The sequence below is a fragment of the Ornithorhynchus anatinus genome, chromosome 7 (genome assembly GCF_004115215.2).
Source record: "Ornithorhynchus anatinus isolate Pmale09 chromosome 7, mOrnAna1.pri.v4, whole genome shotgun sequence".
Classification (NCBI taxonomy): Eukaryota; Metazoa; Chordata; class Mammalia; order Monotremata; family Ornithorhynchidae; genus Ornithorhynchus; species Ornithorhynchus anatinus.
The window spans coordinates 25183239-25195561 of record NC_041734.1 but is presented as its reverse complement, the minus strand read 5'-3'; the positions used below and the strand labels follow the sequence as shown (position 1 = coordinate 25195561).

The window sequence follows — 12323 nt, the reverse complement described above, 5'->3', positions numbered from 1 at the left end:
GGAAAGGGTGGATTTTAATGATGTTGAGAAGGTTGAATCAACGGGATTTGGTGACAGAGTCAAGGACCCTGGCGTGTGAGACAGGGAGGATGATGATACTATCTACAATGATGGGAAAGTCATGAGGAAGATAGGGTTCAGGTCAAAAGATAAAGTGTTCTGTTGTGGACACGATAAGTTTGAGGTGCCGGCAGGGCTTCCAAGTAGAGATTTCCTGAAGGTAGGAGGAAATGCAAGCTTTCAGAGAAGGGGAGAGGTCAGTGCTGGAGATGTAGATTTGGAAATCATCCACGTAGAGGTGGTAGCTGAAGCCATGTGAGCGATTGTGTTCCCCAAAGGAGTGGGTGTAGCTGGAGATTGGAAGGAGTCCCAGAACCGATCCCTGAGAGACCCACAATTCATGGGTGGGAGGCAGAGGAGGAGTCCGTGAAAGGGATCGAGAATGAGTGGTGAGAGGGTTAAGAGGAGAACCAGGAGCAGAAATTGTCAGTGAAGCCAAAGTTGGATAATGTTTTCAGGAGAAGGAGGTGATCAGCAGAGTCGAAGGCAGCTGAGAGGAGGATCAGGATGGAGTAGAGGCTGATGAATTTGGCAAGAAGGAGATCATTTGTTACCTTTGAGAGGGTGGTTTCTGTGTGTGAAGGGGACAGAAGCCAGATTGGAATGGGTCAAGGAGAGAATTGGAAAAGAAGCATTGGAGGCAGCAGTTGTATACAACTCACTCAAGGAGATTGGAACAGAATGGTAGGAGGGAGATGGAGCAGTAACTAGAGGGATGACTGGAGATGGGGTGGGAACTTATGATCAAAAACCCCTCACTCCCTGTATCTCAGTCATGTCCTCATCCACCCCTGGTCTCAGAGTCAGTTCTTTGGCTCTTTGGCTTTGGATCAGCGTCATCGATGTTGACTCAGGTGTCCTCTCCTTCCTCTCTTTCCCCTCCTCCTCATTCATTTCCTTTTCAGGCTCGGCAAGGGCCCGGAAAGTGTGCATATGCAAATAACCTTCCCATTGGTGGTCTTTAAACCTGCTAGTCCCAGGGGATGGCAAGACAGTGTAGAAAAATCATTCAGCTGGAGACATTAGGGTTTGTTTACAGACGTTAGACAGGTTTCCAGAGGCTGACGTAGGCACCTCAGGGAATCTTCGGAGGCTACTAGGTTGGCTCTTCTCCAAAATCCACCAGGAGACTGCTGTGGGATGCAGGGGCTGATTGTAAACAGAGACGGATGTTGAGGAATCAGATTAGAGTGACATGTAGCTTTGTGACATGTAGCTTTGCTAATCTTGTTACATTTTGACCATTTAGCTAAATACTGTTTCGGTACCAATCCGGCCAGATGTACTATTACTATGTACTATTAGTCGAAAACTTAGAATTTCCATATTTTGAGAAGTTGACTGGGAAAAACAGGTGATACATCATTGCCTGGTATTTTGGCTTCAAGTCCCAATTCTTGGTAGGAATCATTTGTTAATAGTAAACTGCAGGTAAAGGACGTTGAAGAAGACTATCATGGCCATCCAGACTAGGTGGATTGGCCACCATCACTTTGGTCCCCTGAAAAGGAATTGGTAGATGTTATCTCAGACCTGTTAGCTGTTCTTAAAAAAATTCAAAGATGAAAAAAAATAGCCCGGAATGGTGCTCTGCCCATCCTTTTAAAAAAGAAAATAGGATGACTTTTTATTACTTATCCGCCCATTAAACCAGGTGGTTTAACTGGGAAATGAAAGAACAAATTTATCAAGCTGCCAAAGTACTAGAAAGCAACAGACATGGTTTAGGGTGAACCTATCAAGGGAGATCGATATAAGTAATCTAATGTAAGACTAGCAGGTGACGTAGACAGAGGAAGGAGCAATAAATATAGTGCTTCATGGATTGTCTTTGAACCGTTGAGTGCCTGTTTGCCCGGAGGATGACCCCCAAGATGGTCATCAGGATCGTAGTGAAAGTCCAATTGGATCTATTGAATGGTGACTAGGGATTGGGGCTGGGGTGCTTTTTTTTTTTTAATAGTATTTACTAAGCGCTTACTATGTGTCAACACTGTCTTAAGTGATGGGGTTGGATTAGTTAATTAGGTTTGCTACAGTCCCTGTCCTGCATGGGCTCACAGTCTAAATAGGAGGGAGAAAAGGAAAACTGAGGCACAGAGATGTGAAGTGGCTTGTCCAAGGTCACACAGCAAGCAGTCAGTAAAGCCAGGATTAGAACCCTGGTCCTTGACTCCCAGGCCCATGCTTTCCTCTCCAGACCCTGGTCTCTGCACCACAGATTCGCACCTGAATAGCTTATTTTCTGTCCCTCCAAGTAGGTATGGAGGATGATTCACAAGTGACTGATTTTGTAAATCAAAAGAGTGCAAAAGAAAACCGAAAAAAATGGCCAAGAATTATGTTGTCAAGACCGTGGGCATTGGACACTTGTGTATTAGGTGGCTGCCCTAAAATTGAGCCTGCCTCTGTATCCTTGGAAAACCAATTCAGTGCACCTGGGGAACACAAGAATTCCCCAGGCAACAGACAGTATTTGAATTGTGTGAGTGTTTTGCAGAGCTGTTTGCTTTGATGGTATCTTGGTGTATAGCACCCGTAAAAGCACACAACTCGTCAACTCCACAAGAGACAGTGGAAAAGGCAGCCAGATCAAAGCAGCCCACCCCAGGGAAGCTTGGGCCAGGAAGAGGCAGGGGTACCGGGGAAAAGCTCAGCCCTGAGGAGTGCAACTTGGCCAGTCTGTTCCTGAAGTTGCCCCAGGCCACCGCTCTCTTCAAGGGGATGGGCAGGATGGAGCTGACCCATCAGAACCTCCTGACACTCACAACATTGAGTGTTGTGAGTGTCTGTTGTTGTGAGTGTGAGTGAGAGAGTTGTGAGTGAGAACCTGACACTCCTGGTTCTCCTCTTACCTCTCTGGCCGATCATTCTCGGTCTCCTACGCTGGAGCCTCCTCCCCTTCCCATCCCTCCCATCCTTTAACTGTTGGAGTTCCTCGAGGGTCAGTTCTTGGTCCTCTTCTGTTCTCCATTTACACTCACTCCCTCGATGAACTCATCCGCTCTCACGGCTTTGACTACCATCTCTACGCAGATGACACGCAGATCTACATCTCCGCCCCTGTCCTCTCCCCCTCCCTTCAGGCTCGCATCTCCTCCTGCCTCCGGGACGTCTCCACCTGGATGTCGGCCCGCCACCTAAAACTCAACATGAGCAAGACTGAGCTCCTCATCTTCCCTCCCAAACCCGGTCCGCTCCCAGACTTCTCTATCACCGTGGATGGCACGACCATCCTTCCCGTCCCGCAGGCCCGCAATCTCGGTGTCATCCTTGACTCGTCCCTCTCGTTCACCCCACACATCCTATCCGTTACCAAGACCTGCCGGTTTCACCTCTACAATATCGCCAAGATCCGCCCTTTCCTCTCCACCCAAACGGCTACCTTACTATTACGGGCTCTCGTTATATCCCAGCTAGACTACTGTGTCAGCCTTCTCTCTGACCTCCCTTCCTCCTCTCTCGCCCCGCTCCGGTCTATTCTTCACTCCGCTGCCCGGCTCATCTTCCTGCAGAAACGATCTGGGCATGTCACTCCCCTTCTTAAACAACTCCAGTGGTTACCTATCGACCTCCGCTCCAAACAAAAACTCCTCACTCTAGGCTTCAAGGCTCTCCATCACCTTGCCCCTTCCTACCTCTCCTCCCTTCTCTCTTTCTACCGCCCACCCCGCACGTTCCGCTCCTCTGCCGCCCACCTCCTCACCGTCCCTCGGTCTCGCCTATCCCGCCGTCGACCCCTGGGTCACGTCCTCCCACGGTCCTGGAACGCCCTCCCTCCTCACCTCCGCCAATCTGATTCTCTTTCCCTCTTCAAAACCTTACTTAAAAATCACCTCCTCCAAGAGGCGTTCCCAGACTGAGCTCCTATTCCCCCTCTACTCCCTCTGCCATCCCCCCTTTACCTCTCCGCAGCTAAAGCCTCATTTTCCCCTTTTCCCTCTGCTCCTCCACCTCTCCCTTCCCATCCCCACAGCACTGTACTCGTCCGCGTAACTGTATATATTTTCGTTACCCTATTTATTTTGTTAATGAATTGTACATCGCCTTGATTCTGTTTATTTGCCATTGTTTTTACGAGATGTTCTTCCCCTTGATGCTGTTTAGTGCCATTGTTCTTGTCTGTCCGTCTCCCCCGATTAGACTGTAAGCCCATCAAACGGCAGGGACTGTCTCTATCTGTTGCCGACTTGTTCATCCCAAGCGCTTAGTACAGTGCTCTGCACATAGTAAGCGCTCAATAAATACTATTGAATGAATGAACATTGAGTCAGGCTTCTGAGAGAAGTTATGGTGTCTCCACCCCTGGAGATCTGTAGAAGAAGAATTCTTGACCCTCCCCATCTATGCTGGATGTTGGGAGTCAGGGGGCTGGACTCAATGATCTCTTGAGGGCATTCCAGTGTGATGAATCCAACAAGGGAAAGTACAATTAGAAAATAAACCGTCCTTTCGGCATAAATACTAGTGGTTAAACCATCGATGAATGCTGCTTTACTTGGTGGATGATAAACTGTGCCTTAGCAGTGATTTTAGGCAACTGAAGTGTACCGATGGCTTTGGTTTAAAATTAAGCTATTTCCTCCATTTAAGCGGTAGAAGATATAATTTCTGGGGATCGGAAGTTCACTGGGGCTTTTCAGCATCTTTCAGATAGCTAGCCAAACCTTGTAATCCCTATGTGTTGGTTTATGTGATAATGTAGAACCACGTGACCAGTGTGAGTGGGATTAGGGTTGGGCAATTCAGCCAGTTCTTACTCTGTGTTTCTTATGTAGGTGCTTCATTAAAAAAACCCACAAATGGCTTCTTCCCGTGATATTGCCTCATCCAGTCATTTCACTCTGTTGACTTTCAGGTGACCCCAGTTGTTGCCCTTTCCAGCGATTCCTGGTCTATGTCATTTGCCAAATACTTAGAACTTAGGTTCTATGGGCACCAGTACACTCGCCGAGCGAATGCTGAGCCATGTGGTCACTCCATCCATCATGACTACCACCAATACTTCTCCTACAACCAGATGGTGGCTTCTTTTAGGTAAGACCTGGAAAAGCTCCTCCTTTCCCCTTTCTCTGTCGGTACACAAAGAGGAAGACCTGTATAACTCAGTGATCTCTAAAACTATCTCTCTTGGGAGCCGGGAACCTTGGGATTTATGAAATCCCTCTGAAAAGCTGCTGTAATTTTACATTTTTCAGAGACTCGCCCAAAATGGGCCAAATGATCATTATGGTAGCCGCGCCTGGGTACCCCTGGGCTTGTCTTTGTAAAACTGGAAGCTCTGCCTCATCATTGTGGTTGTAATTATGACATACAATAAATGCTTCCTAGGGCTCAAACGCTGGGGTAGATATGAGCCAATCATGTTAGACACAGTCCCTGTCCTGCATGGGGCTCACAGTCTAAATAGGAGGGAGAATGGGTATTTTCTCCCCATTTTATAGTTGAAGAAAGCGAGGGACCAAAAAGTTAAGAGACTTGGCCAAGTTCACACAGCAAGCAGTTGGCTGTTGTGTGACTTTAGGCAAGTCACTTCACTTCCTCTGTGACTCAGATACCTCATTTTGTAAAATTGGGATAAGATTGTGAGTCCCACTTAGGACAAGGACAGTGTCCAACCTGATTAGCTCATATCTATCCCAGCACTAAGTACAGCGTGACACATGGTAAGCACTTAACCAATACCATTTAAAAAATTGGTAGAGCTAGGATTAGAACTGAGAACATTTGAAACCCAGGCCTTTGCTCTTTCCACAAAGACATGCTCCCTCTCATGGCCATGCTGCAAGGTAAGCAGCGTGGTCTAGCGGCAAGGGCACAAGCCTGGAAATTAGAGGGCCTGGATTCTAATCTTGGCTCAGTTCCTTCCTTGCCGGGTGACGTTGAGTAAGTGACGCAACTTCACTGTGCTTCAGTTACCTCATTTGTAAAATGGGCATTCAATACTTGTTCTCCCTCCTGCTTAGCCTGTGAGCCCCAAGTGGGGCTGATTGGGTCCGACCTGATTATCTACAGTGCTTGGCAAGCAATCAATCAATGGGTCATATTTATTTAGCGCTTACTACATGCAAAGCACTGCACTAAGCACTTGGGAGAGTACAGTATAACCGAGTTGGTAGACACCTTGCCTGCCTACTTAGAGTCTGAAGGGGAGACAGACACTAATATAAATTAAATTATGGAAATATTTCAAAGTACTATTGGGTTTTAGGGAGGTTTGAAAGAGTGATGCAGAAGGGAATAGGAGAGGAATGAATGAGTGAGAGGAGGAAATGAGGGCTTAGTTGGGGAGGAGATATAACCTATAATAAGACTTTGAAGATGGGGACAGTGAACGTCTGTCAGATATGAAGAGGGAGAAAGTTCCAGACCAGAGTCAGGATGTGATTGAGAGGTCAGCCGCAAGGTAAAGGAGATCGAGGTACAGTGAATATGTTAGCAGAGGAGGAGCGAAGTTTGTGGGCTAGGTTGTAGTAGGAGAGTAGCAAGGTGAGGTAGAAGGGGGAAGGTGATTGAGTGCTTTAACGCCGATGGTAAGGAGTTTCTGTTTGATGCGGAGGTGGATGAGTATATTCTTAAGTGGTGGAAACATGGGAAACGTGGTCTATATGTTTTTGTAGAAAAATGATCAGGGCAGCAGAGTGTGAAGTATGGACCGGCGTGGGAAGAGACAGGAGGCAGGAAAGTCAGCAAGGAGCCTGATGCGGTAATCAAGGCAGAATAGGATAAGTGTTTGAATTAACGTTGTAGCAGTATGGATGGGGAGGAAAGGATGGATTATAGTGAAGTTGTGAAGGTTGAATCGACAGGATTCGGTGACAGATGGAATATGTGAATTGAATGAGAGAGATGAGTCGAGGACCATACCAAGGTTATAGGCTTGTGAGACAGGGCGCGTGTAAGTTTTTCTACAGAAACATTCTAACTAAAAATTAGATCCTCACTAGAGATAAACCCATTGTTTTCTATCATGTCACATGGCATTTAGCTAGACACCAGCTGAACAAAGTGTAGTATTCATGAAAAAGGCAGATATTCCTACTTAGCGCTTTTAGGAGGTTCCATGAGAAGAGTGTTGAGGGGATAGAGGGCTAAATAAATAATGGTGATCTCTGTTAAGTGTTTATTTTGTGTCAAGTACCGTACCCAGGGCCGGGGTCGTTAGAAGACCATCAGGTCGGACACGGTCCGTGTCCCATGAGGGACTCACAGTCTAAGTGGAAGGGGTAACAGCTGTTTATTCCCCATTTTACCGATGAGGGAACTGAGGCACAGAGAACTTGTGACTTGCCTAAAGTCACACAGCAGACAAATGGCAGATCCAGGATTAGAACTAAGGTCCTCCGATTCCTAGACCCAGGCTCTTCCCATGAGGCCATACGGCTTCTTATAGGAAATAATGTAAAGTGTACTACTGTGTTTCTAGAGTCTTAAAAATTGACGAAAACAATATAAATCTTTAAAAAAGTAATTAAAAAGCACAGTATAGGTACACGATCGAGTAACGATATAAATAAAGCAGAGGTTTTTGAATTTGATTTTTTATGTGTACCTATGAAAACCTTCTCCAAATTCTGTCTTTCACTTCATTCATTCAGTCTTATTTATTGAGCGCTTATTGTGTGCAAAGCACTGTACTAAGCGCATGGAAGAGTATAATATATTCAGCAACCAAAGGCATGCTAGCATGCTAGCATGTGAAAAATCTGCCATTATGTAGGCTATAGAAATGTCCCAGCGCCTGGGCTATACAGACCTATCACTGGCAAATGGTAAATTGAAGTGGAGTGTAATCACTCTGAAGTCAATCAGTCAATGCTTCAGAGATTGAGGAGGAGAGGAAGAAAGGTTTTTAAACCAAAGGAAACTTTGCATTGTTATACTGAAGGGAAGAGTGTTCTCTAAAAAATGACATTCACATTAAATAGCATTATCACAAAAGAGCACTAAAAGCATAGAATTTCAGTGGGGATGACCATACTGAAGAAAACAGACATCTTATTTCAAAAAGAATGAACAGGCCTTCTATCTGACTACAGACTCCTCACCTGCCTTCTCTCCCACACACCTCTATCCCGCAAGTCTGTGCTGTTTCCCCACAGAGACCTCTGATCTTTTGACCCCATCCAATTTTCTCAAGTCATCATGTCCCATTTAGCCTCCATACGCAAACTACCTTCCCTTGATGAACAAATTGATGATCTCAATACCATCTCACTCACCCCCCATCCCTTCATCCACTTCGTATCACTCACTCCCAGCCCTGGATCACCTTTACAGTCCACTTCTTTGGCATGAGCTGCAGAGCGCTGCTGGTGGAAATCTAAATATCTATTTCACATTTATCCTTATATGCTGTAACTCTACCCAGCAAAATTATATCTCCATCCTTATTGAAACCTATGCCCATTGCCCTCACCAGGTGTACCAGACTTAAACTGCCTCCTTAAGCCCCCCCACCTCCCCCATCCATTGCCTCTAATGACCTGGCCACCTTCTTCATTTATTGAGAAAATTGAAGCTATAAGGTGTGTTCTACCTAATATCTCCCCTGCCCCTCCCCACTCCTTCCCTGATACTGCCCCTTCTTCAACTCTCCCATCTTTTCCAGCTGCATCTCCAGAGGTCTCCTGCCTTCTCTCAAAATCCATTCCCTCCACCTCCATTTTCAATCCCACTCCTTCTCACCTTATCAAAACATTTGCCCCCTCGCTTCTTCCCTCCCTAACCACCATCTTCAACGTTTCGCTCTCCAATGGCTTCTTCCCCACTGCTTTCAAACATGTCCATGTCTCCCCATCCTAAAAAAACCCTCCCTTGACCCCACAGTTCCCTCCAGTTATCGCCCCATCTCCCTTCTGCCATCCATCTCCAAAATCCTTGAGCAGGTTGTCTACACCTGCTATCTCTATTTCCTCTCCTCCAATTCTCTCCTTGACCCCCTCCAATCTGACTTCTGTCGCCTTCACTGCACAGAAACTGCCCTCTCAGAGGTCACAAATGATTTCTCTTGCCAAAACCAGTTGCCTCTATTCCATCTTAATCCTCCTCAGTCTGTCTGCTCCCTTCGACCCTTTCAACCATCCTCTTCTCCTGGAAACATTATCCAACTTCGGCTTCACTGACATTGTCCTCTCCTGGTTCTGTCTTTCTGGCTGCTCGTTCTCAGTCTCTTTCACAGGCTCCTCCTCTGCCTCCCACCCCCTAGCTATGGATGTCCCTTAAGGTTCAGTTCTGGGTCCCCTTCTATTTTCCACCTACACCCATTCCCTTGGGAGACTCATTTGTTCACATGGCTTCAACTACCACCTCTATGAGAATGATTCCCAAATCTACATCTCCAGCCTTGATCTCTCTCCCTCTCTGAAGTCTCGCATTTCCTCCTGCCTTCAAGGCATCTCATCTTGGATGTCCTCCCATCATCTCAAACTCAGCATTTATTGCTATTGCTTTTGTCTTTCTGTCTCCCCTGATTAGACTGTAAGCCCGTCATTGGGCAGGGATTGTTTCTATCTGTTGCTGAATTGTACATTCCAAGTACTTAGTACAGTGCTCTGCACATAGTGAGCGCTCAATAAATACTATTGAATGAATGTCCAAAACAGAGCTCCATATCTTCCCATCCAAATCCTATCCTTCCTCTGACTTTCCCATCACTATAGATGGCACCATCATCCTTCCTGTCTCACAGTCTCATAACCTTGGTGTTATCCTTGACTCCCCTTTTTCATTCAACCCACATATTCAATCCATCACTTAATCCTATCAGTTTGGCTTTCACAACAATGCTAAAACCCACCCTTTTCTCCCCATTCAAACTGCTACCATGTAAATCCAAGCACTTATCCTCCCCTGCTTTGATTACTGTATCAACCTCCTTTCTGACCGCCCTGCTTTCTGTCTCTCCCCACTCCAGTCTTTACTTCACTCTGCTGACCAGATCATTTTTCTACAAAAATGTCAGGGCATGTTTCCACACTCCTCTAGAGCCTCCAGTGGTTGCCCATTCACCTCCACTTCAAACAGAAACTCCTTACCATCAGCTTTAGAGCACTCAATCACCTTGCTACTCTCCTGCTTCAACCCAGCTCACACACTTCACCCCTATGCCAACCTACTCACTGTACTCATCTAATTCGCCATTGTCTTCTCTCACGCATCCTGCCCCCTGGCCTGGAACTCCCTCCCTCTTCATATCCATCAGGTATTCTCTCCCCCTTCAAAGCCCTATTGAAGGCATGTCTCCTTCAAGAGGCCTTCTCTGATTTAGCCCTCTTGTCCTTTTCTTCCACTCCTTTCTGCATCGCCGTGAGTTGCTCCCTTCATTCATCTCCCCTTCCAGCCTCCCAGCACTTATGTACATATCTTTAATTTTATTCATTCATATTTATGTTTGTCTCCCCCTCTAGACTGTAAGCTCATTGTGGGCAGGGAATGCGTCTGTTATATTGTACTCTACCAAGAGCTTAGAACAGTGCTCTACACACAGTAAGTGCTCAGTAAATGCAATTGACGGACTGACTGATGGCTATTGTAACCTCCTTCCAAACAATGTTTCTCTTTTTCAGTTACTCTCCCATTCGACTTCTTGAAGTTTGTGTTCCACTTCCCAAAATATACATCAGACGTCAGGCTCCATCTAAAGTTTCCATTCTTCAAGACCTTAAAGACTTCTTCCAGAAGTAAGTCTCTTATCTTCCTCCTTATCCTTTGGTTTCCTTCAGCCCCTGGAATGGAGAACTCACTGGAGCTTGGCACTCTTATTTATGATCACAGACTCAGAAAATGCCTTGCATTTGAGCTCCCTAGAAGGGGGGAGGAGAACAGGGTGGGGAAGGGGAAACTACCATTTTGTTTTTTCCAGATATTCTAATTACTCTAACGTGCACGATTCCATTCGTCTCTACATCTGCAGCTGCTGAAGCCTGGACTGGACAGATGAGTAGTTGGTAGCAAAATGTTTTTCCTTCAGGATATTTCGTAACTGAGAATTAGCAATGGAGAGTGCTTTAGGTCTGCTTGAGCACTGCTGGGACATTGTATTCTCAGAATTTACTGTGAAATTTGCTTTTTCAAATGAGGCTTAATCTGCAGACTTACAAGGTGTTTTATTTTTGTCTTCCTTGAATGTTTTAGAAAATTGATTGATCCAGTGGGAAGCAATGTATTTAAAGGGATAATCTCTCAGCAGTTGGGCAAGAAGGAATTCTGGGTGACCCTGCTTTCTACATGAGGCTGCAGGGCAGGTTGACTACATGCAGTAGCTCATTGCAAATCACTCTCCACTAGAGAGATCATTCCACAGCTCGTTCTTCCTCTTTTCTCAAGTTCCTCTTCCTGACCTCAGCCAGTCTCTTCATAGTATTGGTCTTTTCTAGGGAAATAAAGTTCCAGGACTGCTTTGCGGTCCTCCAGGGCAGTAAGTAGTGGCTACTCTACTGACTTTCATTATTGGTGTCAGACATGACTTGGCCACATTTATATATGTAGACAAGTTTTGTAGACGTTTCACATATATATAAAACATTCATTCATTTTATCTATTGTACTGGAGTCTAGAAGAGCCAACAGCCTGGCCTTTTCTCTTACTAAGTACCATTCCAAAATGGGGTCTTCATTGGCTGAAACTTTGGGAGTTAATATATGTGAAGAGCACTTTGGTTCTTTGTGAGCTTAAGATGATGGACAGTGTGGACTTTAGTACCGTTTTCTTTTGTTCTCCAGAGTTTCTCAGGTGTACCTTGCTGTTGATGAACGGCTTGCATCTTTGAAAACTGATACGTTTAGCAAGACAAGAGAGGAGAAGATGGAAGATATATTTGCACAAAAAGAGGTAAGTTTTCTTTCCTCTGGTCAGAGCACCTACTGCTTGGATCATTTCCTGAAATTCTGAGAACGTTAATTCTCCTCATAGATGGAAGAAGGGGAGTTCAAGACCTGGATTGAGAAGATCCAAGCCCGGTTGGTGACCTCCTCTCTAGACACTCCTCAGCAGTTACAGTCAGTGTTTGAGTCTCTGATTGCCAAGAAGCAAAGTCTCTGTGAAATGCTGCAAGTCTGGAATTCCAGGTGACAGGAGTTAGCGTCGGGCGTTCTGTTCTGTCTCTTGTCCTGCCCACTTCTGGGTTTTATGCTAAACCCCCTGTGTAAATCACAGTAAAATGATTTGTCCAGATTTCCAATGGAAGGTGGTCCTCCGTCTCCCCCTCTTTTCCGCTCCTCGTTAAATTCTAAATCACCATTGGCAAGGAGCTAGCCAAAGC

At 45.8% G+C, this 12323-nt stretch overlaps 1 protein-coding gene across 7 annotated transcripts in view; it reads left to right on the top strand.

Moving 5' to 3' along the window:
* The window catches only part of PIKFYVE (phosphoinositide kinase, FYVE-type zinc finger containing), a 154418-nt gene that overhangs the window by 110092 nt on the left and 32003 nt on the right, over positions 1-12323 (top strand). For all 7 annotated transcript variants that reach the window (XM_029068330.2, XM_029068333.1, XM_029068334.1 and 4 more), the window contains 4 exons: positions 4919-5097; positions 10629-10742; positions 11785-11893; positions 11975-12129. In XM_029068330.2, coding sequence (XP_028924163.1) covers positions 4919-5097; positions 10629-10742; positions 11785-11893; positions 11975-12129 — 557 coding nt within the window. The remainder of the gene's footprint in view (positions 1-4918; positions 5098-10628; positions 10743-11784; positions 11894-11974; positions 12130-12323) is intronic.